This window comes from Eubalaena glacialis, chromosome 2 (assembly GCF_028564815.1).
Source record: "Eubalaena glacialis isolate mEubGla1 chromosome 2, mEubGla1.1.hap2.+ XY, whole genome shotgun sequence".
NCBI lineage: Eukaryota > Metazoa > Chordata > Mammalia > Artiodactyla > Balaenidae > Eubalaena > Eubalaena glacialis.
The window spans coordinates 40,088,470-40,115,615 of NC_083717.1; the positions used below are offsets into that span (position 1 = coordinate 40,088,470).

Here is a 27,146-nt window from a genome sequence, read left to right on the forward strand (position 1 = left end):
AAAGATTGCTCAGCCTCTACAAAACCCAGGTTTAAAAACAATCATCACTGGCACTACCTGAAGACTTACTGTGCGTCCCAGCTGCCGAAAGGGCTTTTTAACATAGCCTTTCAATCTTCATGTCCTTCTTATGATGAAGGTATTTCATTGATATTATCCCCATTTGACAGATGACGAAACTGAGGCATAGACAGGAGAAGTAACCTGGACAGGGTCACATAGTATCCTGGCAGCCTGGCGCTACGCAGGGGTCAGCAACCTTTTTCTATAAAAGGCCAGAAAGTCAATATTTTAGGCGAGTCTCTGCAGCTCCATCTCACCTCCATCTTTGTGGGGAAAAGCGGTCACAGACAAGAGTAAATGAGTAGATATGAAAACGGACATTTATATTTCATATACTTTTCACATGTCACAAAATAGGATTCTACTTTTGATTTTTAAAAAAATGTAAAAACGATTCTTCTTTCTCCGGCTGTACAGAATTGAGCAGTGGGTTGGAATTTGTAGTTTGCTGACCCGGCTCTGGAGCCCCAACTCCTAACCACACTGTTGCACCGTTGCTGTAAAAGTGCTATTTCCCCATGTAGGAAAACTCAGACCCAAAAGAGGACGCAGGGGCCATATGCTATTGACCAGGGAGTCCTTTGCACCAAGGACTTCAGCCATTGTCCTGCCATGTCTCGGTGTGTGCCTATGCAGGGGAAGGGTCATTTGTGGGCATAAGAACAGGAGGGCTGAGTGGGGTAAAGTATTAGAATGCAATAATGACTGACAACTCAGCCATAATAAAAACACATTTCTGGAATTCTAATGTGGGCTCAGAAAAATGATTTCATTTATTTAAACAACTTGATTGACAGCTGCTCGTTGGAAGTAGATTCTTGTCTGAAGCTGGGCTCCCATGAATGAATGGCCGCCTGCAGAAACACTGCAATCTACTTGGTGGTTTACCTGGACCGAGGGCCCAGTGAATACTCTGGGTGGGAGTGGGGCTGGCCCAGGTCCTTCTACCACTTCTGGCCTTCCTTTTCATCTGACATGGAGCCAGGGTCCCTGCTCTGGCGAGACCAGACCAAGTGAACTGTCCTGGGGCCATGAGGCTTCCAGGGAGAAGGCTTTGGAGTTGGAATTCAGTACTGGCCTGGCCACCTGGTCCCTGTCCCCAGCAGATGCCAGTGTGTCTGGCTGCTTAGCAGGGGCTCCGAGAGAATGTGGTACAAAAAGGGCTCTTGGCATACCTTGTCACTGCGCGACTCTGAAATGCTTCCAGAGGACCTGGCCACCACCTCCCTGTGGCCTTCCTGGCTCTGGCTCCACTTGATGGCAGATGACAGAGCCACGGGTGGGGTGGGGCTAGGGAGGAGACGTCTGGGGAAGGTGGCTGCCACTTTTCTGTGCCTCGGGTAGCTCTGTCCCAAGGTGAGCTGTCACTTCTTTTCCCTCCTTGCACAGAGCAGGCTTAGACTTCGGGGGTACTGACAGGAGAGTCAGATCCCGGGAGGGCAGCTTGGGCAGCGGGAAGCCTTTTCCCGTGGCCCCTTGAAGCTCCTTGGGGTAGCGGGTGTGCATGAATGGTCTTCGCTCAGACAGCTCTAGAGCTGGAAAGGACCTTGGTAATCAACGGTCTGATGGGTCTCCACCTTGACACCAAAAGCAGTAACGGAGGATGTTTGTCCCTGGTGTTTTGTCAATATAAAACAAACAAATAAATGAACAAACAAAGGAAATCAAATCCATACCCATGATAAGCCCTTCCATGCTAACAGTACTTTCAAAAATTCCTTTGCTTTGGGCTGGAATTTATCCACTGGGTGAGTCAGTGCTGGTTTATGCCTGTTGATAAAAAGCTCTGGTTAACAGTGATTTATATCTTGGATTAATAAATCCGAGAAGATGAATTAATTATTACTTAATAAATGTGTGTGCTTTTTCGACACATGTTTAGGGAGCTAAACATCAAGTCTCTTGGGAGAAAGTTCTAAAAGGAGATCTTTGTGAAGAGATGGGGGAGAAACTGCTGATCTGGTGCAACCCTCTCTCTTTACAAATGAGGACACCAGAGGCCCAGAGAGCTGAAAGCTCATGTTCAAAGCCACGGCTGCTTAAGTCACAGAGATGAAGCTGGAATCAGGCTCCTCGACTGCCAGCCTCATGTTCTTTCCATGACTCCCAGGCCTGTGGTCGCCCCTCCTTTGTGGAGTTGATTCTGCCATGTCAAGCCATTGATGTTCTTGAACTCCAGATGGATTGGGCCGTGGTCACCCAAAGGGGGTCATCAATGTCTGGCCCCTGGGGGACCCTGAGGAGGTGTGTATTCCTTCTGGGCTTTTCCACCCCCAAGCCATGTTCACCAGCAAGCCCCCCTACACACCCCCTTTACTTAAACCACGTCATTTGTATTGTCTTTATGGGCAGGAACTTAAGAAAACAAGCCTGTCCTTTAAACAATCCTATAAATGAAAAAGAATGAAAGGGAATGGAAGGAAACTAAGTCAGGAAGACCCACAGGGAGATTGGATCTCAAGAATTTGAAGAGTAGTTTTTCTGGAGCTGAGGGGGGAATGTTAAATGCTGTCCATGAGTTTGGCGCTTGGGATCCCACAGGGAGCCCATCAGCCAGGTGGCACGCATGACACCACACTGGGGAAGAAACCGGCTCAGAGATAATTGGCGACTTGGTGGAAATCCTGGCTCGTGGGTGGCTGCTCCAGGATTTGAACCCAGGTCTCTGGCACTAAAACCAGTGCCTTTCCCGTGGCCCCTCTGGTGACCTGAACCCTGCCTTTCCTCTCCCCTGCAGACACATAGAGAACTGGCGCGGTCTGCACACGCTCAACGCCGTGGACATGGAGCTCTACACCGGCCTCCAGAAACTGTGAGTGCACCAGCTCCCGGGGTGTGGGGGGAGTGGGATGGGCTAGGGCTCAGCCCGTAGTTTAGGTTTCAAAGCAGGACCTGAACCCAGGTCTCCTGGGCTAGTGTTCCTTTCTCAGCCCTCTGCTTGGCTGATGGTCCCCATGGAGCTGGAAATTTGCAGTCACCTCCTGCTTTGGATTCAGTGCAAGTGGCTGTGGGAGATTTGGGGTGGGGGAAGGGAAGAGGCACAAAGGGGGCTGCAGCGATGTAGTCACTGGACCAGATTCTTACCCACTTGCCAGGACGGGCACATCCCTCACCCTGACCCAGGTCCCAGTGGGGTGTGAGCCCAGATGCCTCCCTCTGGACCCCCTCAGTTGGATCACCCAGTGATGACTGATGATGAAGAGATGCGTTCAGTTCACCGGGCGGCTGCCGTCCAGTCTTGGCCTCACTGGCTGTCAGCCTTGGCCCAGAGCAGAGATGTTTCTCTGCTCCATAAGCTCTGCTGAACATCTTTTTTTCTCTCTCCAGGACCATCAAGAACTCAGGACTTCGGAACATCCAGCCCAGAGCCTTTGCCAAAAATCCCCACTTGCGCTATATGTAAGTAGAGCTGGGTCCCGGGCCGCAGAGAGTGGGTGGGTAGGTGGGGTCGTAGGGCGGGGGGAGAGAGTCCTGGGCTGTGAAGCCCAAGGCCAGAGATCTGGACCCGGCTTTGCCACTCTGTGTCCTGGGGCAAGTCCCTTCACTTCTCTGGACCTGAGATTTTGCCTCTTAAAACAAGGGGTTTGGATTTGGTGATCTCTAAGGTTCCTGTTGGATGGAAGAGCCTAGGACCAAGGCTTAGCGGGAGTGTCTCTTGACTCCCAAGTTTGTTCACTTCTGTGATGAAATTTGCAATTGTATTGGAATGTAAATGAGAGGAAATTCCCCGTATAAGTGTAGTGTGTGATCTGAGTACTATACTTCTGAGACCATGTGTAGGTCCGTAAGTGTGTGTGTGTGTGTGTGTGTGTGTGTGTGTGTGTGTGTGTGCTGGGGTGGTGGCGTGGGGTTTGGAAGGGGGAAAGCAGGGCCAGGCCACGTGTCATGTCGAAATAGATTCTGGGTTCAATGGAGAAGAGCTCTGAAAAGCAGAGACGCCTGTATATAAGGTCACACAGCTTTGGGACAAGCTGGAGGTGACATGGCCCTGGTGGGATCCCCTCTGTCTGTGCCTCCCTCCTCTCACCTCTCCCCTCCCACCACTGCCATGTCTGATGGTGGAGGGGCCTCCTGACAGTCGGCTCTGTCTAGACCTGTAGGGGTGGAAGCACACGAGCTTGGTGCCTCCTCTCCAAGCCTAATTCTGGGCTGAAGACTCTGGGATTAGACGGGAGGACCACCATTTCCTGGGGAGAGGTGGGCTTGAAAAGAAGCCTAGGGCCAGCAATTAGGGGAAGTGCCAACACGCTGCACCTGTTGGGAGTCCTTGCTGTTCGGTCAAGCCTTCTTTTCGGATGGTGACCATTTTGGACATCTGCTGGGCATGTTCTCCAAGAGCAGAGATTCCATGGGAGCCAGGGAGATGGAGTCTACTGTATTTGGGGAGAAAATGGAGGAATGATGTGCAGATGAATCTTTCCTTTGGCGACTTGAGAGTTGCACTGGCCCAGGCACTTTGCACTTGAAGGGCATCCCAGCTGCATAGGAGTCTCACAGGAAGAGACACAGCATCCAAGGGAAGTGGAGGGGAGGTAGAGAAAGAGAAAAGTCGTGGAGAATTGTGGTGGGTGAGTTGTTTCTCTTCTGGGGGGTCCTTGCCTCACCCCCGGGCCTCTGTGTGTTTTCCCAAGCACGTAGTGAGTGCTTGGTAAATATTTTTTTAATCAGTTATGGCCACCCCTGCTTTGTGCTGAACTTTCTTTCCTTTCTCTGGACATAGCACACTGTATGGCCGTTGCTCAGGGCCTGATGTAGTACCTGTGGGGGACCGAGACCTCCCCTGCAGCTGTCTCATTTAGCCATTGCCCCCTTCTCCTAATTGAGCCTCTGTGGTAGGATTCTCCTGATGTGTGTTCTTCGCAGCTGGGGGCATAGCTGGGACCAGAGGAGGGCCTTGGACCGTATGTTCCAGGTGTTTATTTTATTGGGGATTTGAGTTTCAATGTAAACTATCCCAGGGGAAGAAGCTTTTGACCTCTGAGAAGTCTCCTTTTCATACTAACTCATAAAAGGGTCACAAAGCCAAATGCCCACGGCGGACCAGGTGGGGAGAGTGGAGGCTGGGGACCACGTGTTCCCCCCGAGGGGCAGCCTGTAAGCAATTCCAGCTGACTGCTGCCATGAGGAGGCGGGGACACGGGTTGCCAGATTTACTGCTTTTTTTTTTTTTTTTTTTCAAGAAGAGCTGGAGGTCCAGTGAAACCTTTCAAGTTTTAAATACTGGCAACTAAAAATAAAACCTCTCAACTCATGGGCCAGGCAGAACTACTCTGTGGGCAGAATATGACATATGGAGTGCCAGTTTGCGGTCTAGGGTCATACTTTGGACAGAAGCTGCCAGCATAGGAGAGGCTCTGTCCCTTTTGATGACAGTGGCTTGGTGCTCAGAGCCTGCTAGGGCACTGTGTCACCCGAAGCTCGTAGGGCAACTGAGAGGGCTTCCGGACCCATCATGTTTCCATGGGCCACAGAGGTGGGGGGAGATGCATCTTGGGTTAAAGGTGTCTCTGAAGTGGGTTGTACTAGAACCTGTCTTTGAATTACCCTTGAGATCCCAGAAGAGGGCTGTGACCCACCATCTCTTCTGAGATGATCTGGGTCTGCTGGCTGGTGGCAGTGACGGGCTGGTGGGGCTTTGCAAGATTCCCAAGACTTTGGGGGCAGGAAGGGTCTGGGTGGAATAGGTTCTGATGACACCAGTGAGCCTGCCTATGACCTTGGGCCCTGTTTTCTCCTGGATACATTGGCCGGCTCTTGACAAAGTACTTGCTGTTGGTCACAAAGGGATCAAGAGTGAGAAAGATGGGTCACCATCAGTCCAGCCCCAGTTTGGTCCTGTCTGCATATTGGGGGCTAGTTGGATGCTCAGATCAAGGCGAGAGGGTCAGCACCTGGTCCAGGGGCTCTGATAGGCACGGTGGGGCTGCTGGAGGAGCCCGAGGATCGCAGAGAAGTGAGTTAAGAGGTCGAGGCATATGCACTGGCTTCATCGATGGGTTGGTTTATTAACTTTTCCCATTTACGAAGACACACCCCAAATCCTGACTGAGTGAATTTCCCGGCAGCTTCGGGACATTTTCTCCTGGCAGATGGGCCAGGTTTCTCTGCTCTCTCACAACATCTTCTATTTCTGTCCTCTGCATGCATTTACAAGTCTTCAGGCCCCAGCTGAGCAATCACAAGATGATCACTTACTCCAGCACTAATTGCCGAGCCCTGGCTTGGCGGCTTTTGTTTTCCCCCTTCTTCTTCTTTTTTCTTAGGGTGATGGCTGAGAAGTCTTTTCTTCTCCCCTCTGTACCCAATAAGAAGCCGGAAGTGAGATCATTGCCTTCTGTACTAATGTCAAGTTATCCAAATTGTTCTGATTGGTTCAACTGTCTCCCACCTCTAAGCTGCTGTTGCATTAGTCAGTGTAATTCTTTCCTGTGCCAGAAAAGGAGCCAACGATGTGAAGGCCAGGTGGTCTGCCACAGAGAAGGCTGGAGATTAGGACTCTTCAAGGTTTACGAGTGACTGACTATCTCTTTTTGACCGCTTCTGTTTTCTCTGTCTTTTCTGGAGTGTGAAAAATGAAATACTGATTCCTCCACATCAAGGGAAATACTTTTTGAGAGACTGGAATATTCTTGACCCTATATCCTTTCCCTGATCTTAAGGATTTCGGATTAAGGATTCTTTTTTTTAAATAATTAATTAATTAATTAATTTTTGGCTGTGTTGGGTCTTTGTTGCTGTGCGCGGGCTTTCTCTAGTTGCAGCAAGTGGGGGCTAGTCTTCATTGTGGTGCGTGGGCTTCTCATTGCGGCGGTGGAGCATGGGCTCTAGGTGCGCAGTCTTCAGTAGTTGTACTCATGGGCTCAGTAGTTGTGGCTCACGGGCTCTAGAGTGCAGGCTCAGTAGTTGTGGCACACGGGCTTAGTTGCTCTGCGGCATGTGGGATCTTCCTGGACCAGGGCTTGAACCCATGTCCCCTGCATTGGCAGGCGGATTCTTAACCTCTGTGCCACCAGGGAAGTCCCAAGGATTCTTAAGGATAGGGATTTTCCAAGTGGGTAATTGGAATGGCTATTTGCTAATCTGTAAAATGGATGTAAAAATTGTGCCTGTTCTGGTGATGGGATGTGATAAAGATTAAATGATACGAGGCACATACAGCACTTAGCCCAGTGCCTGTAAATAATCAGAGTTTAGAAATGGAAGCTGCTAATAGTGACGTAATTATTGTTATTACTGGTGGTGGTGATCGTGGAATCAAAGAGGAGAGATTTGGTGGCCTTTGATTCTGACCACTACTTTATTCTGGAAAAGCTGGATTCCTGTCCTGCATCTCTCTGGTGACTACAATACTCCTATCTACAATCTCTCTGATGACTTTCTTCTTGAATACTGATGAATAAACCCTGATAGATTCTCTGTGGTCTCCATTTAGTCCCCCTTGCTCTAGACTGTATGTAGACCCCTCTTAGCCCTGGTAGTTTCAGAAAGGATCCACCCAGTGGCAATTGATGAGCTTACACTTTATTTCCATCTTGAGACCACACCCACTAACACTAGTGAACTTGGATCGTTTGCTGAATCTTCTACCCCCCCCCCCCAACCCCCTGCAGTTGACTCATCTCTTCCTTCCTGGGGTTTGTTTTCTCTGGGGTGTCTCACATAGAGACCAGATCGCCACAGTCTGGGGTCCCCATAAGTAGAGTTATGGCGATGTCTACCTGTGAACTGCACTCAAGTGATGGTACTTCCTTTCATCTGTAGAGCGCTTCATGGTTTCAAAGTACTTTCTCCTATGTTATCTCCTTTAATCCTCTTACCATCCTGGGTTGGGGAGTGCGGTAGGCAGCCTTTTTTATAGCCCAGAAGACAGGTCCAGAGAGGGTCTGATTTCTAAGTAGCAGAAATACAACTGCACCAAAGTCCTCTGATTCTCTTTCCAGGAATCTTTCTACTGTAGCTCATGGGCCAGAAGGGACAATGTTTTTCACTGAAGCAATTAAAAATTTTTCCAGACATTTTTACAGAATTGCATAAAAAATGCAGGTATCTGAGGAGAAGAGGGAAAAGCTAATACTGATTGAGAACTTTACTACGTGCCAAGGACTGGACCTGGTGCTTTGGCAAATATGATCTCACCCCTCAGGGTAACTGTAAGTTAGGGTTCCCCTATCCGCATTTCATAGATGAGAACACTGAGGCTCAGAAGTCATAACTGAGTTCCCCCAAGGTCACATAGTAGTTAGTGGAACAGCCAGGATTTGGACTCTGATCCTTTCGACTCTGAAGTCCCTGGACTTTTCTACTTCCTAGGCATGTTTTGTTTCTCTGTCTAGTTTTCACAGCAAGAATTCCTTATGGGGTGGGTGGAGGAGGGTCTTTAAAGTTTTATTAGAGAGCCGCTATTTCCCCTGGGGGATTTAGCACCATCCATCCTCAAAGAGCTCTGTTGAGAAAGCTCTGTTTCATTTCTTTTCCTATTCAGGTCAAATCCTATAACAACAGCTACATTACGACCTGAATATCTTTGCTGTAAGAAATTTCTTAACTTTAGCCTGTGGCCCACTTATTTCCAAGAATATGTAATGTAAGATTCCAGCAAGCCAAGAGAATTTATTTAATCCCTTAGAGTTGTTGTGGTGGGATCTTTCTTGTGTTCAGTTGCTTGATTTCTCTCCCTAAGTCACACTAAGTTATCCCTCTCTGTTGTAAGCAAACATACACGAGGTCTTCAGCTGAGAGAGCCAGCCCAGAGCTGACCTGTGCGGGAGGGGAATGGGGTGGGGAGGGGAGAATGTCCTGATTTGGGCACGATTGTGTCAACTGTGTCATGTTCACAAGGAGAGAAAGTCAGCGACACCGGGCAGGTAGGAAAAGAGGAAGTGGCCAGAGTCCCTGCCCTTTCAGGACATGACTGAGTGGGCCACACATTTCTCCTGAGACCACTGGGGTGAACATGTGGTGAGACTGATTTATTACACATTGTAAATTACTTGGTGTTCTCTCTCCTTGAAATAACCACCCCATCCTGGGTTCCAAGACAATGTGTAGATACTGTATCAGTAGACTTTTGCCTCTTCTTGCCCCTTACCTCTGCACTGATTTTTCTCCAAGTCCCAAAGGGGTTGTAACTGGCACACTTGTCCCGTGACCTTTTCTTCACACATGCCCTTCCTCCTCTGTCTTATGTGCAGCACTTAGCCATTGAACGCTGTGTAGATAACAATTAGGAGTGTGGGCTTTGGAGATGGAAAGGCCGGGGTTCAAATCCTAGATTTACAAGTCCATGTCCTACAGCTTCTGTGAGCTTTGAAGGGAATAGAATAGTTCCCACTTCATGGGATTGTTCTGAGCTTTAAATGAGACGATGCTCGAAAAGTGCTTAAGGCAGCGCTTTACGGAAGACTCAGTATTTTTGCTGTTATTAATGACTTCGCCCCTGCTCATTGGTCTCTGATTTCACAGAATCATAGATAGTTAAAGGTGGAAGGGACTTTAGCGCTAAACCTGTAAATTTATATTCCTAGCCCTGTTCCCATCCTGGCCCTATGGACTCATAAATCAAACTGTCTCCCTGGCATCTCTACTTGGGTGGCTAAGACACAAGGCAGACTTGACTTGGCCAAAACAGAATTCGTGGTTTCATTCCACATCCTCACTCCAAACCCTCAGTGTTTCGTGTTTCTCTAAGTGGTACCATCCACCAAATTGCTGAGGCCAAAACCTTAGGAGTCATTTTTTACTCTTCTCTTCCATTTCCCTGCCTTCCTCCACCCTTCCACCATTCAATTCATCAAGTCCATAGGATACTTTATATCCATCCACTTCCCTCTCCCTCCACATACACTGTCTTGATCCAAGCCACCTGGCTCTATGATAATGGCCTCCTAACTGGTTTTATTGCCTCCGCTTTGTCCCCTACATTTCATTCCCAACACAGTTGCCAGAGTGATATTTTAAACACATAAATCGGATCGTGTTACTCTGCTGCTTAAAGCCCTCCAATTACTTCTCACTCTATTTATAATAAAAGCTAAACCTCTTACTGTGGCCACGGGATTCGAGTTGATTTGGTTTCCATCTCCCTCTTGACTTTCCTTGCTCTCTTCTCCCTGGCGCTCTGCGGCAGCCTGTGAACCTTTCTTTCAATCCCTTGAACACACCAAGCTCATGTTCCCCTTGGAGGTTTGGTGCTTGCTGTTCCATCCAACCCAGATGAATCCCCTGCCCCAGATCTCTGCAGGGCTGGGCCCTTCTCATCATTCCCTCCAATGTCTCTCTCAGCAAGGCCTCTCTGGCCTCCCAATCTGAGTGGCCTTTCTTCACTTCACTCTTTGCTACATCATTTCCTTGGCCCTTATTACTTTTTTTTTTTTAACCATTATCGGTTTATTATAAAGGATATTAGAAGGGATACTCCTTGGCCCTTATTACTTTTGATAATCTGAAGGTATGTCATTCAGTTACTTGTTTATACTCTGTTTCCCCCACTAGAATGAACTTCCTTGGAGCAGGGACTTGGGGCCACTACTGTGGCTCCAGCACCTAGAATAATGCCTGTCACATGGTCAGTGGTCCTTGGCTATTTGTTGAGTGTGTGAGTGACTCTGCTCTGCCATGATCATTCTATGGAGTTTCTTCCCATTAGAATCCTCATACACACATGCATACATCATTTCTCACGCATTTTCAGGGATTTACAGACTCCCCTTGGACCCTGGGTTATGAACCCTTTCCAAGGATGTCCTAGAGAGAGGTGTGTGGTTTCTGGGATGTGAGGTATTATACCTAGCAGGTCTTAGCCATTTAAAAATTATTATACCAGATGTGACAAATGAGATTTATATTATGCCATATTCTCATGGGCATAAAAGAATGCCTTCATAGTTTATAATCTCCAGTATGGTAAAGATAAGTCAGGAATATACTGGTATGGGGTTTCTTTGGGGGACGATGAGAAAACATTCTAAAATGGATTATAGTGAGGGTTGTACAACTCTGTGAATATACTAAAAACCAGTGAATCGTACGTTTAATCAGGTGACTTGTATCATATGTGAATTATATATCAATAAAACTGATGTGTGTGTACATGTGTGTATGTGTGTGTGTATCTCACATCCTTCTGAAAGCAGAAGCTTTCAGGGCCTGTGTGTGGTCCATCGTGTCTTTTTGCCCTCTGCCATGGGACAGAGGATATTAATGTTCCAGACAGAGGCTGTTCTATTAGCCTGAGTCTCGCTGGGGAGATTATGGGAGCAGAGCCACAGCTGACCTTCTGCGGACATGGAGTATGAGAAAGAAGTGAACTTTTGCTGTGGTAAAAAAAGAGGAGAAAATGATAAACCAGGAACGACGGTGGCTGTAATCAGTGCATGGGGTGGGTGGGCTACCAAGGAGTGCATACTGTACTCACTCTTGGTGTGCCTTTGCTGCCATCCTATTCCTTTCAATCCTACTCAAGAGAGGGTCTCAGAACACAAGTGAGAGGGATGCTACTGCAGGATGGCTTTGAACCTTCTCTAATTTACATGTATAGAAAGGAAAATCGTAAGCAAGTGGCAGTTCTTCATTAGAGCTTGTGGGTTATTTGTGACAAAGCTGTGATGGCTCACAACTTTGAAGCACTGTACCTTCTCCGGTCTTCCAATACAAGGCAGTGGAGGGGCCACTGGTTTAACCTGTAAGTGTGACAATGGATCAGCGGTGGAGCAGCCAAGAAGGCTTCATGGAGGAGGTGGCCGTGGGGTTGGGCATTGTAGGAGGTGTGGGTTTGGATGGGTGGATGGGCTGCTGCTCACCGTGGGATGAGGACAGCCCTTTTCCTATTTTGGAATTTCTCCCAGAGCTGTGTAGACACATGTTCATGGTTCCAGGCCATCTAGTCTGGCCAGCAGGTAAATGCTGGAAGAATTCCAAGGGAGCAGGACTTGGAAAGCGAGCCATGTGTCAAGGCGGTGGGAGTTTTGCAATCTAATGATGTGGGAAGCTTGAGTCAGGACTATGTGCAGTGGAGTATCCGTGTGGTGCTCAGGAAGGGAGAAGATGCTGGACTTTGGGTCCACGCGAGTGTGGGGAGGGGCTCGGGCCCTGATTGGCTGTCAGTTGTGAGAGGTACTATTTGGCTATGACAGTGCTGGATGATCACACCTTACACATGGCTTTGCTCTTTCTCTGGGTTATCTGTGACCCTGGATAAGCTGTGTAGCCCATTTAATCTGTTTCCACATCTGTAAAATGAGGTAGTGTTACCAAATGGCCCAGACTTGGCCTCATCGGATTTTGGGAAATTCTTCCTGGAAGAAAAGTGGCATCTGGGGCCATCAAAGACGAGGCCAGAGGAAAGCTGTTTTCAGCTTATTTTGGCCGTTGCCTCCCCACTACTTCCCTGGTAGGCATTCCAATGCAGTGAGTTCCAAGGACATCTAGAAAACACTGATTATATGCCAAGCATTAGCCTATATGCACATTATATGTCATTTTATGTTCATAACAGCAAGTGGCCACCATTGTTGTCTCCATTTTACAGATGGGGAATTAAAGGCACAGAGAGGTTAAGTGACTTGCCTACATTTACACAGCTACTCAGTGGCAGAGACAGAAGCCAGCCCTAGGTGGGCTGCCTCTAGAGCTCCAGAACCTGTTGTCTTCATAACTCCACTCTACCATCTGTTGACCGTGGCCAACTCAGGTCCGACCAGGGCTGGTGTCAGTTCTCTGGAACCCAGCTGGAGAGGAAGGTCAGGCAATAAGCTTCAGAGCAGCACTTCTCAGAACGGGGGAATATTTTGGCAGAAGGACTGTGGGAGACTACCAAGGAAGTTCCTGAAACCAAGTCCTTTACACGTGGTTGCCAGCAAGGTCTAGGGGAGCAGGCAATGCCCTTTAGCCTACTGGCTGGCACTCAAGAGGGCCATTTGCAGGTAGTCACATAGTATGAGTGCTCAACAAAGAGAACAGAGCAGGTGGAGATAAATCCATACTTACGTGCCTGCAGGAGCACCAGACTTTCAATCTGCCCATTTCCAGGAAGCATGAGGCTGCTTTCCATGTCACCAGCCCTGGTTGTGTTTGGCCCCACTCCCAGGTAGGACCATATCTGTAGGCGGCAGACCCCATTACAAGATCTGGGTATGGGAGTGGGAAAGGAGGGGATGTGGACCAGATTATATGAACTCTGAGGCCCAAGCTCGGCCATCTCATGATTTCGTGCCCACTTTTGCAGCTTCAACACCTGATACCTCCCAGTGCAGTCGAGTGGTGTTATTTCTGCCTGGATTCCTGCATTCTTCCCATATCCCAGCTCCTGTGACATCTGATGACTTCAGACAGGGCCTTTGTTGTCTTTTAAATGGATCCTTTTTGGTCCTATTGAACCCAAAATGTGTTTCGTACCCTAGAATTCACCAAGCTCCAGATTTTCAACTTGGAATTTCTTAGTCTCTACTCATTTATTTGCTGCCTCCAAAAAAAAGTGAATTTCCAGCCCACTCACACCCTCAGTCTCCTGGGTGATTGCCCCTCTGGGACCCTGGGAAGGATTTGCTTCTTGGGCCCTAGTGAGGCAGGTGGCAAGCTTCCTAAATTGAGTTTCTTTTTTTTTTCTCTTCCATTTGTGTCTCTCCTCCAGACTCCCTGTGGTCCTGGGATTACTCATGTCTTCCTTGATAATTTCTGTTCACTTTTTTTTTTTTTCTGGAGTATCTATTTATTTATTTATTTATTATTTATTTATTTATGGCTGTGTTGGGTCTTCGTTTCTGTGCGAGGACTTTCTCTAGTTGCGGCGAGCGGGAGCCACTCTTCATCGCGGTGCGCGGGCCTCTATCGTGGCCTCTCTTGTTGCGGAGCACAGGCTCCAGACGCGCAGGCTCAGTAATTGTGGCTCACGGGCGCTAAATCCCAGCTGCTCCGCGGCATGTGGGATCTTCCCAGACCAGGGCTCGAACCCGTGTCCCCTGCATTGGCAGGCAGATTCTCAACCACTGCACCACCAGGGAAGCCCCTGTTCACTTTGTTTTGTGGACAACATTCTGATCCACCCGGGGCAGACCCAATGTGACCCAGACTGTATGGCCACGCACCTCCCTTGCCGGCCATTGTCTGTGATATTTATTTTGCATTTTTTGTAGTCAAAGCCCTACATTCAATGTAAAGGTTGTGTTCTTTCTGATTTCAGCTATTTCCATTCTCTAGGAGCCTCCAGACTGAACTTTAAGAGTTTTCTGTAACTTCATCAGCTTTGCCTTTAAAGACTCAGTCTAACGCTGAGTAAACACTCTGGCCTCTGGGATGCGTGTCTCCTAGCCTTGGGGATTAGACCATGTGCCCGTATTTTCCAGCCTTGATTATCCTAGATTTTCTTTTCTTTTCTTCCCCCCTCCCCTAAGGCTTCATTACTTCCCATTTGTCCACATCTCTCTTCTCCGTTTTTCTTGTTAAGGACAGATTTAGAAAATGAGATTAGTCTCGTGACTATTTTGGAGTCATCATTAATTTTTGTCCCTCTTCATGCTTTAGCAGGCTGGCAGTCTCGTATCTCTTCCTGGTTTCTTCTCGATGGCTTTGCGAAAGTCTCTTTCATTCCTGCGTTAACCCTTTTGTCTCTCGGGGCTTGCCTTGGTTTTGAGGAGCCTCTGCCTTTTCTGGGTGGCCTTCTAGGTGATGCAGCCATCGTGACTATTCTGGGTTGGAAGGGCATTGGGTCTCCCAGAGCAGGGGTAAGCCATGTGCTACCCCTGACCTAAGCCATGGCAGTCCCCTGGCTGCCACTAGGGGCTGCTCCCCACATTCACCTTGAAACCCACCTGAGGAGTCCAGGTTAGACCTGAAATACACTTTGGAGAGGTATGTCTCTCCCCAGTGCTGTGCAAACTCTAGGTCTTATTACATCATGCTTCTTTCATATTAATTGCAGGTTTGAAGAATGAATGAACGAATGAATGAATGAGGGAGTAAATGAATGAGTGAAAACAGCATGTACTTTGGAGGTGACACTGAATCTCCAGCTTTGCCAACTCTTTTACTTTGTGTTCTCGGCCAAGGAATTACGTCTCAGTATCCTTCCCAGGACACTGGGAACGAATTCCTACCCTACGGGCCTTTCTGTGAGGATTGAAAGAGTGAACATACAGCACGTCCCCTAGTGGCTGCCCGTGGTAGGTGCTCAGTAAACAGTCCGTCCTTACCCTGGAAGCTATTACAGAAGCTCAGAAGTTCAGTCCTTGTTTAAGGCGTTTGGAAGCCCAAGCTCTAAACAGGTGGATCTTAGGCTTCTCTGGAATTCTAACCCAGTATGTGGGGAAACCAGAAACTCAAGGGTAAGGGAGTTAGAAAGTTGTGTTGAGATGCTGGTTGGAGCCAGTGGATGCCACCCCAGCCCCTGTCTTCTGGGGCAGTCTCAAGGCCATGCACACTTGCCAGCTCATAGGATGTATTAGTATAATGTTATTGCCAGGGAGGGGGCTTTATTAGTGTTCTATTGCCATTCTCAACAAAGGAATTGAAACAGAAAAAGGGGTGGTAGTGACGTGGGGTCAGGCACGTGGGGCCGTGTAAGAGCCGGATTTAGAGCATGTAACTCTCTGGATCCTAAGTCTCCATTGCTGCTTCTTCAGCCCTGTGTCCCATCCTTTTCCCTGATAGATGTTTCCATGGGTCTGTTCATGTCTCCATTGCAGAGTTTACACCTGCATCTCTTTAATGTGGTTAAGACTCTGGCTTGATTTGTGATTTTGAAGCCTCTGCCCAGAATAACTCCTATCCTATTTGCATTTAGCCAGGGCTAGTGTATTCAGCCAGAGGAGCGGAATTCTCTCGAGCTCTGCCCATGCCTGTGGCGTAAGGCACCCTTTAGGGCCACGTGCTTCTCTCTGCAAGATGGTGGACTGGTTGCCTGTGGCTGCATCTGTCTTGCCTAAGCTGGGGCTTTTGCTAACAACTGGAGTTACCCAGCGTTGGGCTTTGGGGAGGTCATTTCAGTTCATTTGACTTTACAGAGTGATGAGGCCCCAGGAGTCCTCAGGGACCCTACGATGGGCCTGATGGGAACCTGAACCCAGAGCCCAAGCCTTCGAGGGCGTGGTGGTCTGGCCCTTCTGCTGCTCCTCATGCCCTGGTGACGGTCAACATATTGCTACAAGGAAGTAGAGCTACTGCAGAACTGTTCTCTTTAGATAGCAAACAGGAGACCTCCTCTTCTACACGTGTGTCTTCGTCTATAAAATGGGTCCAATCCTGCTGTCTGCATGTCCCCCCAGAGGGTTATGGTGAGGGTTGAGTGCATAGTGTTGGGAAAGGACTTTGACGAGAGTGGAACCTGAGCATCTGACAGGATATTCAAGGGGACGTTGTGTCTGTAATTGATTTCCTGGGTTTGGACAGACGATACTGGGTTGTCATCTCCTTGCCAACCTCCTGGGAGCTTGGGACCACGAGCAGATGCTGCCGTGGGACGTGGTGAGGGGACCTCACCCAAATACCAAAATCTGGGAAAACATGACCAAAACATTTTATCCTCTTGGGTTTAGCTAAAAATAGAGGCAAAAAAGGAACTCTGACTCGGTTTGGTGATCACGTTATAAGGATTTTGTAAAGAGTGTTGCTGACGCAGATGACGTCAGCCTCATCCCAAGACAAGCAACCCTGAGCCTGGCATTTAACCACTGATGTTTTGTGTCTAAGAGTCCCGTGAAGTCCACTCCCACAGGGTTATGTAGCATTTTCCCAAGACATGCATTCATTAATTCCCACCAGATACGTCTGTTGAGGTCCTACTGTGTCCCAGGCAAAGCTGCCAAGGTAAATTACACTTAGGTCTTTGGCTTCCGGGGGCGAGAGAGAGAGGCAAAGGGTAGAGGCAGTTACTCTTCAGTGTGATGGGGACTGAGGGCTCCTGAGGAGCATTTGGCAAAGGCAGGTGTTGCATCTTTGTGGGGGGCAATTGTAGCAGGGAAGGCCCCCTGGGGTGATGACAGACAACCTGAAACCTGAGGGTGGGTGGGAGTCAGCAGCTGAAAGAGCTTGGTGGGGGGGCTGGGTGGTGGGGTACTGGGCGAGGACTATTCCAGGTAGAGGGAACTTCGTTCTGTATGTCCAGAGGCTTGGCAGTGAAAGAGGAAGTATGATGTGCTTGAGGGACCACAGGCCCCCACTGAACCTGAAATCAGGCTCACAGCATGACTCCCGCCATCATCTTGCCTTCTGGGCCTTAAGTAGGCAGTACTAAAAGGTTAGAATCTTGCTTCCAGCTCTCCTGTCTCCCAGGGTGGTCCTCTGATCTAGGACCTCTGTCGCTAAGGCAGCAGAGCTCTGGGGAGTTGTTCACGTCAGGGAGAGCCAGAAGAGGAGGGGAAGCCAGGGCTGCAGGACAGACCCCCCCCCCGCCCCGTGTGCCCCACTTGCTGCCAGGCAGTAGGTGTCTGATGCCTCCTCACCTCCTTCCAGAGGGAGGGCTTCGTGCTTCCCTGCCCAGGGCCCCAGTCTCTTTTATACACCAGTGTCCCAAGAGGTCTCCCCAGAGCTGTCATTCTTAACCCCATCCCAGATTGTTTAAATATTTCAATCGGATCCTCGTGAACGTGCCTCTGATGCTCCTGGGCTAAGAGCCAGATTCCCTCAGTCTACCAGGTGAGCATGCAGCCGGGACAGAGACCTGGGTGGGACAGCGCGGTACAGGCCTGGGACCAGCCTCGGGACCTGTCCCAAGGGCTCTCCACCAACATCTCCCACGCTACCTCTTCTACTCCCTGCTCCCACTGCACTGCGCATCCCTCCAAGCCTCCATCGTCTGTGCTGATCCCTCGGGGTGGAAGGCTTTCATCCCTCCCCCAGGCTCTTTAGTTACTGCCTACCCCTCCTTCCAGTTTCAGCCCAAGGATCGGTTGAAAGCTTTCTGTGACCCCCCACCAACCGCCGCCATAGATGCTGTTCCCATCACTCTTCTTAGGTCCCTGTTCTTTTTCTTCTATGGCACCTGTCTCACAAAATGTATGTTTGCATTTAATAATTATCTTTCAATTATGTGATGTTTGTTGTCCCTGCTGGGCTGAAAGCTCCCTGAAGATAGGCATCCTGCCTCTCTCTTCTGCCACCCAGTACCCAGTACTTGGCAAGCGCTGGGACGTGGCAGACACATCAGTGGATGAATGAACGGGTGACTCGATGGAAGAGCTGCACGGTCGTTTGTTTCCTTTTTCTCATTGGGTAGATCCGAAGCCCAAAGGCCTTCAGGGCAATAGAAAGTAGGCTTCTGCCTTTGAGAGGTTGGACAACCTCCCCTGATGCTTGTTGAGTTTGGTTCCATACCGTGTCCGTGCCGCTCAGAGCCAGTTGCCCCCAGAAATGCCTGCTCCACAGGGGAAATAAGGGGCTGACCTCACTCACCCACCCAGCCACCGCAGTGTTTTCCTCCAAGAATGAAAGGGCACCTTAGTTCCTCATCCTTTTCCATACCTGGAGAGCCTGGCTGTGGCCCAGGGGGCAGGTAGCTTATCCCTTCCACGTGGCAGTGGGGCTGCCCTTCTGAGTGCCAGCTGTCCGTCTGCGATCAGGAGCCTCTGCCGATGCCAGCAAGGGCAGTGTTTGCAAAGAGCAACTGTGTGCTCCTTATTTATTGTGAGGAAAAGAAAACAACTTAAGGCCTTGTAATTACACAGCCAGGCATGTTCTTAAATAAAGCTTAAGCATTCAGAACTCCATTTAGAATATTAACAATTGCATTCCCCAGCAGCCTTCTCTCTTTCTACTCTTTCCCTCTCCTCCCATCCTTCCTTACTCCTTTTCCCCTCTGTCTCTCTCATTGATGCAGGTCTCCGCTGGGACCTCAGCAATCTCTGGAAAGCCTCGCCCCCCGGCTATGACTGGGCATACTTGCGAGCCCAGTCTTTTTAAAGATCATCAACAGCATTTCTTTCCTTTCTTTCTTTCTTTCTTCCTTCCTTCCTTCCTGCCTGCCTGCATTGGGTCTTCATTGCTGTGCGTGGGCTTTCTTCTCTGGTTGTGGCGAGCGGGGGCTACTCTTCACTGCGGTGCGTGGGCTTCTCATTGCAGTGGCTTCTCTTGTTGCAGAGCTCGGGCTCTAGGCACGCGGGCTTCAGTAGTCGTGGCACGCAGGCTCAGTAGTTGTGGCTCGCGGGCTCTAGAGCGCAGGCTCAGTAGTTGTCGTGCACAGGCTTAGTTGTTCCGTGGCATGTGGAATCTTCCCGGACCAGGGCTCAAACCTGTGTCCCTGCATTGGCAGGCGGATTCTTAACCAATGCGCCACCAGGGAAGCCCGACAGCATTTCTTAAGTGATTTCAAAAGGCATGGGGCTGTGCTAAGATTTTCTTGACCACGCCCCCCATCCCCATTTGTGTTAAGTCTTGAGAAGAGGGTAATGTTGTGTTGAGGACACGAGGATTGGAGTCATTCATAAGTGGGCTCCATTCCCAGCTTGACTGCTGACCAGCTACAAGACTTTGGTCAAGTTCATCTAATCTCTTTGAGCTGATCCTTTCTCTGGCGATAAAATCATCTCCATCATAGGCTGGTCTTGGGACTTGGATGAGGTCATGCATTTGAAGTCCTGTCATATAGCAAGTTCTTTCCAGATACTAGGTCTTTTCTTTGCTATAGCTCTAGATCATACCAGAATTTTATGGAGTTTATGTCTGTTGTCCTGGACCCACACTTTCATTGATGTACCTAGAACATGCTAGGCACCTAATAGGTCTCCCCAAGTATCTGTGAAATGAGTTGGATCTGTCTTTGTGGGGCCCTGAAAGTGGACATAGAAAAGGGCTGTCACTGTTGTGCACGGTTTACTGTTATGAGAGGCCCAACGACATGTTTCCTCTTATGACTACTGCCCAATTCTTTGAATAATATGCTCTCATAACCAACATGGCTACAGGGCTTTATAAACCACTTCTCAAAAGTACCATCTCATTTAACATGTAGTGTTAAGGTGAAGTAGCAATTACTGTCATCCTCATTTTATTGCTGAGGAAACAGAGAGTGGATTACCCAAGGCCACATAGCTAGAAGCAGTGAAGTATAGATCAGGACCTGGGTCTGACTCCAAGCTCTCTGTCTTTTCTGCTACACTGGGCTGTTTCCTAAGTCAACGCTGACCCCCCGGGTGGGGACTCACCTGGTTTCTGGACCTTGGGGTCTTAATGCTGCTCTGAGACTTACCATAGATTCATTACCACCTGCTCTTTCTTCTAGTTTCCTTTCCTGTGACATGGGAAACACATACCTACACTGGTTTTACTGGCAATATGATAGTAGTTGGATCATTGCCAGAAACTAACTCCAAAGTAGTTTGAAAACATATAGGTTAAACATATAGGTTAACAATCTATATTAGATGATTGTATGGATGATGCTATGAAGGGCCTTGTTAAATGCAGGTAACAGGTGCTCTGGAAATGTCTCCCTGTGGCCAGTGCTGTGACTTGGGGGAGGGAGGAGGAATGGAGATACTAAGACAGGACTTGGTCCAGGTACAGTTGAAATGTTCAATCTAGTTGGGAAGATAAAATTAGCTTTCTTAGGCCAGAGATGCCAAAATGCTAACATCTGCTGTTTGGTGCTGAGCATACCAGGCAGAGAGATTCTTGTGTCCCAGGGATGCTGGGGAAGGATTCAAGAAGGACATGGGTCTTAAATATGTCTTTGAAGGAAGACATACAACATTATATAGGAAGAGGGAGAAAACTCATAGGTTGTGTGTGTGTGTGTGTGTGTGTGTGTGTGCATTTGCAAGCAAACAGGGAACAAAGCCAAGAGAAAAAGAGAAGAAATATTTATCGTGCTAAACTCTCTACTAGGCACTCTTCCAACAGTAATCCTGCTCAAATAAGTAATATTCTTCCTGTTTCAAAAATGAGAACTCTAGGGCTCAGAGAGGTTATGTATCTTGTCCAAGGTCACATAGCTAAAGATATGGACTCATATCTATAAATTGCTTCTGAGCTCATGTTCTTTTTGTTGTATCATGGTGCAAAGGCCAGGTCATCTATCTGAGGGTGGTCAGGAGCCCAACTTTCCCAAAAAGAACATAGGAAGATTGTTTCTTCTTGTCAGAGAAACTGGTATCTCACAACCACTCTTCTTGTTTACCATGTTCTCAACCTCCATGTGCCACTCCCTGGGGATTCAGCACCATGGCCAGAGCCCAGGGAGCCCTCTTGGACACATGGGCTGTGACCAGCTCTCCAGAGAGAAGCTCCCGGTCCCTGGCTTCCCCCTTATCTTCTCTCTAGCACCATCACAGCCGCTGACCTGTGTCCTTAAGAGCCACGTGGCACTCAGGAAGAGCTCAGTACATGTGGTGGACAGGTGGCCTGCTCTCAGCCATCCTGCCCAGTGGGATCCAGATGTAAACGGGAGGGGATGTGAGAAAGGCCTGCTCTTCCAGCCTCCTCCCCTCCCAGGCCCCATACAGAGGGCACAGTGATTTATGACTGGGTTGCCCTCAACTGGGGCATCATCTATGACCATGAAGTTGGGAAGGGAATGGGAAGCTGGAGTGGGGCTCTTTCCTCCAGGGCAGAGCCCCCAGGGTCTGTGGTCCAGGATTGCTGTGCTCAATTCCTTTAGCCAAGACTGTTCTGTTTCTGTTGAATGGGGGCCCTGAGCAAGTGCATTTGTCATGTGCTTTCTCAGAGGAATAGTCAGAGGGGACAAACTGTGGGAGAAACAGCAGAGCAGGCTGAGTTATGGTGCTGGTGGGTTTGTCCTTCGAGATGATGTGCCTTCTTCATTCTTGGAAGGCTTTCACGTGAATATACAAAACAAAGTCCCAACTAGAGAGCAGAACAACTTCCGGCTGATGAGTGTGTGCATGTGCACAACCCATACAACACACACAGGTGTACACTATGGTAGTGTGTTACAGGCACGGATGCTGGAATCAGACACAATGATTCAGGTGCTCTTGTAACATTACCAGCTTTGTGACCTTGAACTAGCTACCTAACTTCTAAGCCATGGATTTTTTTAATCTGTAAAATGAGAACGAATCATAAAATAACGTGGACCATAAAAGGTTTTGGGGAAGATTCAATGGACTAACATCTTTAATATCTAATATCTTTAGTATTGGTTCCTATCAAGCACTCAATAAATGTTACCTATTATTTCTATTTCTCAGAAAGTTATTTCTGTATCCCAATTTTCTTTAGTTTATTGACATGATTATTGTTAATGATTCTCGAAAAATTCCCATAGCAGGGAAAAATGATTAGCAAGTTAATTAATTGTTTGCACTTGTCTTTAAAGCTCGTGGTTTAAATTAAGCTGAGGTCAGCCATAGTAGTGCTGGGATAAGAAAGAATTAGTTGAGTTTGGCACCCTGATCAATGCAAGATTTGTGAAATTCAGACCCTTCGGTGAAATATACCTGCATGCTTTCATTTAACTAACAATGATTGTGATCAAAGTGTGAACTACGTCTTCCGCTTTGTGAAAAGAGCTATCAGCAGAAACAGAGTTCACAAATGCTAGTGTGGATGGTCACCCCTGGGAGTGCCAGCCTTTGTCAGGCCCAGGCACCATGTGCTCTTTCCCTCTGTTTCTTTCTCTCTCTCTCTCTCTCTCTCTCTCTCTCTCTCTCTCTCTCTCTCTCTCGTTTCTCTAAGTCTCAATTTAAAGTGCCTCATCTCTATAGGCAAATGCCCTCCCTTCCCAGTTGAGATTCCATCCTCACGCAGCCTGGGGGAAGGTGAAGAAACAGCTCCTTGGAGGCCGTTCCACTCTACATGAAACCAAGTGGAGTGAGGGGCAGTTCTGGGTTCCATAAATTCAAATGAGATAAGAGTTCTTGTCTCATCTCTTCCTTCCATAAAAGTCCCCATGGACTCGGCCAGGTCTCTGCAGGAGGGAGGCCATGGGGAATAGGAACGAACGCTGCTTTTCTCAAACATTTTGCAGAATTGGACAATAGAGACCAAAAGACTGTGCATGGTATAAATTACAGAAAACAGTGGTGTAATGACATTGTTTGGTGAATAAATTAAAGCCCTGAGTCAGGAGGCCAATAACAGAGAGTGAGCAAGCAGAGAAGTCTAATTAAAAGGAGAAAAGAGATGTTTTCAGCTGATACTGGAAATGAGACCAAGATGGGGGTGGGGTGGCTGGGTGGGGGCAGCTGGCCTCTTCCTACGGCTGTAGCTCAGCAGAGAGGATGTAGCTGTAATAGGTAATCACACAAAGTGAGAGACGAGACCAGTGCTTCTGAAACCGAGGAGGAGGGAAAGTGGAGACCCGGAGAATTTTAGTAGAAGGAAAGCCACATGAGCTTTGGAAATAGAGAGAGCTGTAGGTTCCTGAACTTTGCAGTGATTTAGAATCAGTGGGGATGGGAGAGGTCTGTGTGAAGACAGATGAGAACCTGGGGAATGAAGAGGGGGATCAGGAGTGAGGCTGGGTAGCTTCGGGGTCACGGGGTTCTGGGTCTCATGTATCTGCAGCTCTGGACTTCCTTGAGAATACCCTCTGACTTGCCCTTTCTAAGGACTAGAAGAAACAAGATATTTTATGCAAGGGCACCCAACCTGGGCCAGCTGACGTGCATGGACACGGGGGCCGTGGCCAGGCTGACTGCATCTCACCACCCCGTGGGACCAGAAAAGGTTTTAGGCAATGGAAAAAATTCAAATTCTGAGCCACAAGCAAACCTTTTCGGACAGGTCCCCTTCCCCAAATTCTTTCGGAAATGTGGTCAATGAAGAGGTTTCCATGGAGGAACGTGTCTTGTTCACCCCATGCACCAGTGCCTAGCATTGCCTGGCATAGGCTAGGTACTAAATCAGTATGTGTTGAATGATGGAGGGGGTGGCGTTTCCCTTTTAATAGAGTAAAAGCTGGGATGAGACTAAAACTCATTTTGTTTAGAGAATTCGCTCATCTCTTTTGTTCTGCGCTGTAAACCAACACCTAGAAGAGGGTGTGGCACATAGTAGGAATTCATTAAAATTATTGTCCAAACTGGAATGCTCTGAGAGCAAAATAGGAACTAACTAGATGGGATTCTGGGACCACAGATATGAACTGGGACTGTTTGGGCACACCTGGCCATGTGGTCACCTGTCATCAGTACTTATTGAATGAATTAATCTTGTATCCATGCAGATATTTAAGGGAAAGTGAAGGTTTTGTGGGTTTTGCCTCCTTTTAGCCAAATGACTTCCACTTATCCTTGGGTTCATTCAACAAATATTTACTGAGCACCTACCAGGTATATACCAGGTATTCTGCTTGTATCAGGGACACAAAGAGACAGAGGAAAACCGTGATTTTACTCTAAGGATGTCCCCTGTCTAAAAGGAAACCAGACTGTTAACAGACACATTATTTGACGCTATGACAAGTGCTAAAGTAAAGGGAAGGACAGAATGCTCTGGGAGCCTGTGCGTGGGGAAACCAGTCATCTGGAGGTAGTGGTTAGGAAAGCTTCTTAGAGGAGAGATATTTCAGGGAGTCATGGAAGATGAGGAGGAGTTTGCCAGGCATTCTGGGAGAAGCCAGATGTCAAGGAAGGCTGTCCAGGGCAGAGAGCTTATTCCAGATGCTGGGAATAGAATTGTGAGTAAGACAGTGGGCCCTTGACCTCACAGACCGTATGGACTGTGTGCCATCAGATAGAATATCATCTAATCCATCAGGGCTGCGACGGGGGAATTATGGTGTGAGATGGGAGGCTGGAGGCTTGCTAGGTGCTGACCCTGGCAGTGCACTAGGTAGGGAGAGAGGCTTCCAGATCCTCAAGTAGACTGTGAAGGGGGTACTGATGTGCCCCTTTTAGCATCCTCCCCCCCATATGGTGATGTGAGGTAGCTTTTACCCCGCCCTCCTTCCTCTGCTATTGTTGCCGGGCAAACAGAGTGGCCACAGGGCTGGACCAGGGCAGCCACTGTCCATGTGCAGAGGTGGGAGGTCCAGAGGTCTCCCTGGGCTGCCTGGAGGTCTCAGGATCCAGAGGAAGAGGCTGGGGGGGAGGTGGTGGGTAGACAGGAAGCCAGAGCAGGAGGGAGCTGGGGCGTTGCTTAGATAAGGCCCATCTGCCTCCCCATCCAGAGCTTTTGAATGTAATATTAAAATGTTCCTCATTATTTTCCTTGGATGGGTTTGCTATCCTGATATTAATTATTCTTAAAGGTCAACAGCGCTCTTTTGAATCCCCTTCTGTTCTATCATGTAATCAGTTAATTAATTGGAAACCATTTAGCAGCATCTGCCGAGCGCGTTGTTGGGTGCGAGTTTTCTGGTTTTGCTGCTCCCGCAGTGATGGTTCCCTCCATGTGCCTGTTTTCTGCCAAGGATTTGGGAACTTGAGCGTGGGCCGCATCCTTCATCCCTCCCTCACCTGATGGACCCCCACTTTGCTCACAGTAGCTTCAGAGGTGTCATGTCATCAGCTTTTGTCTTTGTGAGTCTCTGCGAGTAGTAATAGCCCACTTCCATTGAGGACCTGCATACGCTGGGCACTGCAGGGCATGTCTGTACGTATTTTTTAATTTAATTCTCACCATCTAATGTGGTAGAGGTTTTACTCCCATTTCAGAGCTCAGCGTGGTGAAGTGAGCCATCCAAGAATTATATAGCTAGAAAGCGGCTGAGCAAAGATGGAACTTTCTAGAAGCCTTCTATCCTTGTTTGCTAGGATGCTGGTGCTTCAGAGCATCTGGGAGAGGAGACTTGGGTTGTTGTGGGAGAGTCTTAGTCGCAGGTGCTGCTGGTTCATTACAGGTACAAGCATTTGATATGAGACTGGAGCCCTGTTAGTTCTTTACTGAGCTTCCATTTTGCTTGCTGTCTCTAAAATCTGATGTATGCAGAGGGAATTCCTCAGCAGCTTGAGGGCAGAGCAGAAGTGGGAAGCAATGCTTGTGGGTCAGAATGCATCCAGCCCCTGAACCCTATCAGCCCCCCAGCACTATGCAGTCACATTGAAAGGCTGACCTGTGCTAGACTCATTGGCAGCTCATGTTTGCTCCAGCTCAGATCTCCTGCCCACGCCTCTCCTGGAGATGGGCTCCAAGGTGCTCCAAGCCTGGGCATGTTATCGTGTGTATGACTCTACCAGACCCCTCCCTGCCTGGGCTCTGGGCTGCCCCTGAAGGGGGAATACAAAGGTCAGCTCTGGTTGACGGTTCTCCATGCTTTTCCCTGGTGCTAGCAGATGGCTCTCCATCCTCTATGGCTTTCACACATAGTCTCAGTTAGCTCAGGGGACACAATGGGAAATTGGACTCGAGTTCCTTTTTCAGAGACCAGGATGTCAAGTCCTCCCAGATATGGGGTGGGGAGGGTTTTTCAAATTCTGCTTAGGAACGGTAGGATCCTGTCCTAGGGCTGGTGACAGGTAGGAGACGTTGGGAGCACAGGAGGTGGAAACCCCAGTAACACAGCTCCTCCTGCTGTTACTGGCAGGTGGTAAAGAACACAGACTCTGCAGCCAAGCTGCTGGGGTTCAATTCCTGGTTCCCCCAGGCAGCAGCTGCTAACCCAGGGCAAGCTATCTAACCTCCTTGTTCCGTGATCTCCCCTCCGTAAAGTGGAGACGAGGACAAGGATGCTGATGATTTGATGATGACGACGATGGTGGTAGCACATGGCTGGTGGGGTTGTTGCAGTGTTTAATTGGGCTCGTGTGCAAAACCTTTAAAGAGCGCAGGCCCAGAGCAAGGACCACTGGGCGTGTGAGCTCCTATCATTACTACCACCTGCAATACCTCAGCCACCCCAGCCAAGCACTGAGTACCTACTCTGTGCCAAGAACTTGTTTTGGGCACATGTATTAATTCATCTTAATCCTCCAAACTGTTCTTTAAGCCTTCTGCTTATGACTTCTGTGGTTAGGATGCAGAGACTGAGACCCAGAGAGGTTCAGTAACTTTTTCAGGGAGGGTCACCCAGTTCGGGGGTACCAGAGCCAAGCGTCTAGCCTGTCTGTCTGGCCCCAGAGTCCGGGCTGTTTATCCCTACGCCAGTGGTTCTCACACTCGAGCCTGAGTCAGCATTCCCTGGAGGGCTTGATACAGCACAGGATGCTGGGCCCACCCCAAAAGCATCTGACTCAGCAGGTCTGAGGTGGCGG

At 48.7% G+C, this 27,146-nt stretch overlaps 1 protein-coding gene across 4 annotated transcripts in view; it reads left to right on the plus strand.

The window, feature by feature from the left end:
• Positions 1-27,146, plus strand: part of NTRK3 (neurotrophic receptor tyrosine kinase 3) — a 373,167-nt gene that overhangs the window by 72,167 nt on the left and 273,854 nt on the right. For all 4 annotated transcript variants that reach the window (XM_061179966.1, XM_061179967.1, XM_061179968.1 and 1 more), the window contains exons 2-3: positions 2,801-2,875; positions 3,391-3,462. In XM_061179966.1, the coding sequence (XP_061035949.1) occupies positions 2,801-2,875; positions 3,391-3,462 (147 nt within the window). The remainder of the gene's footprint in view (positions 1-2,800; positions 2,876-3,390; positions 3,463-27,146) is intronic.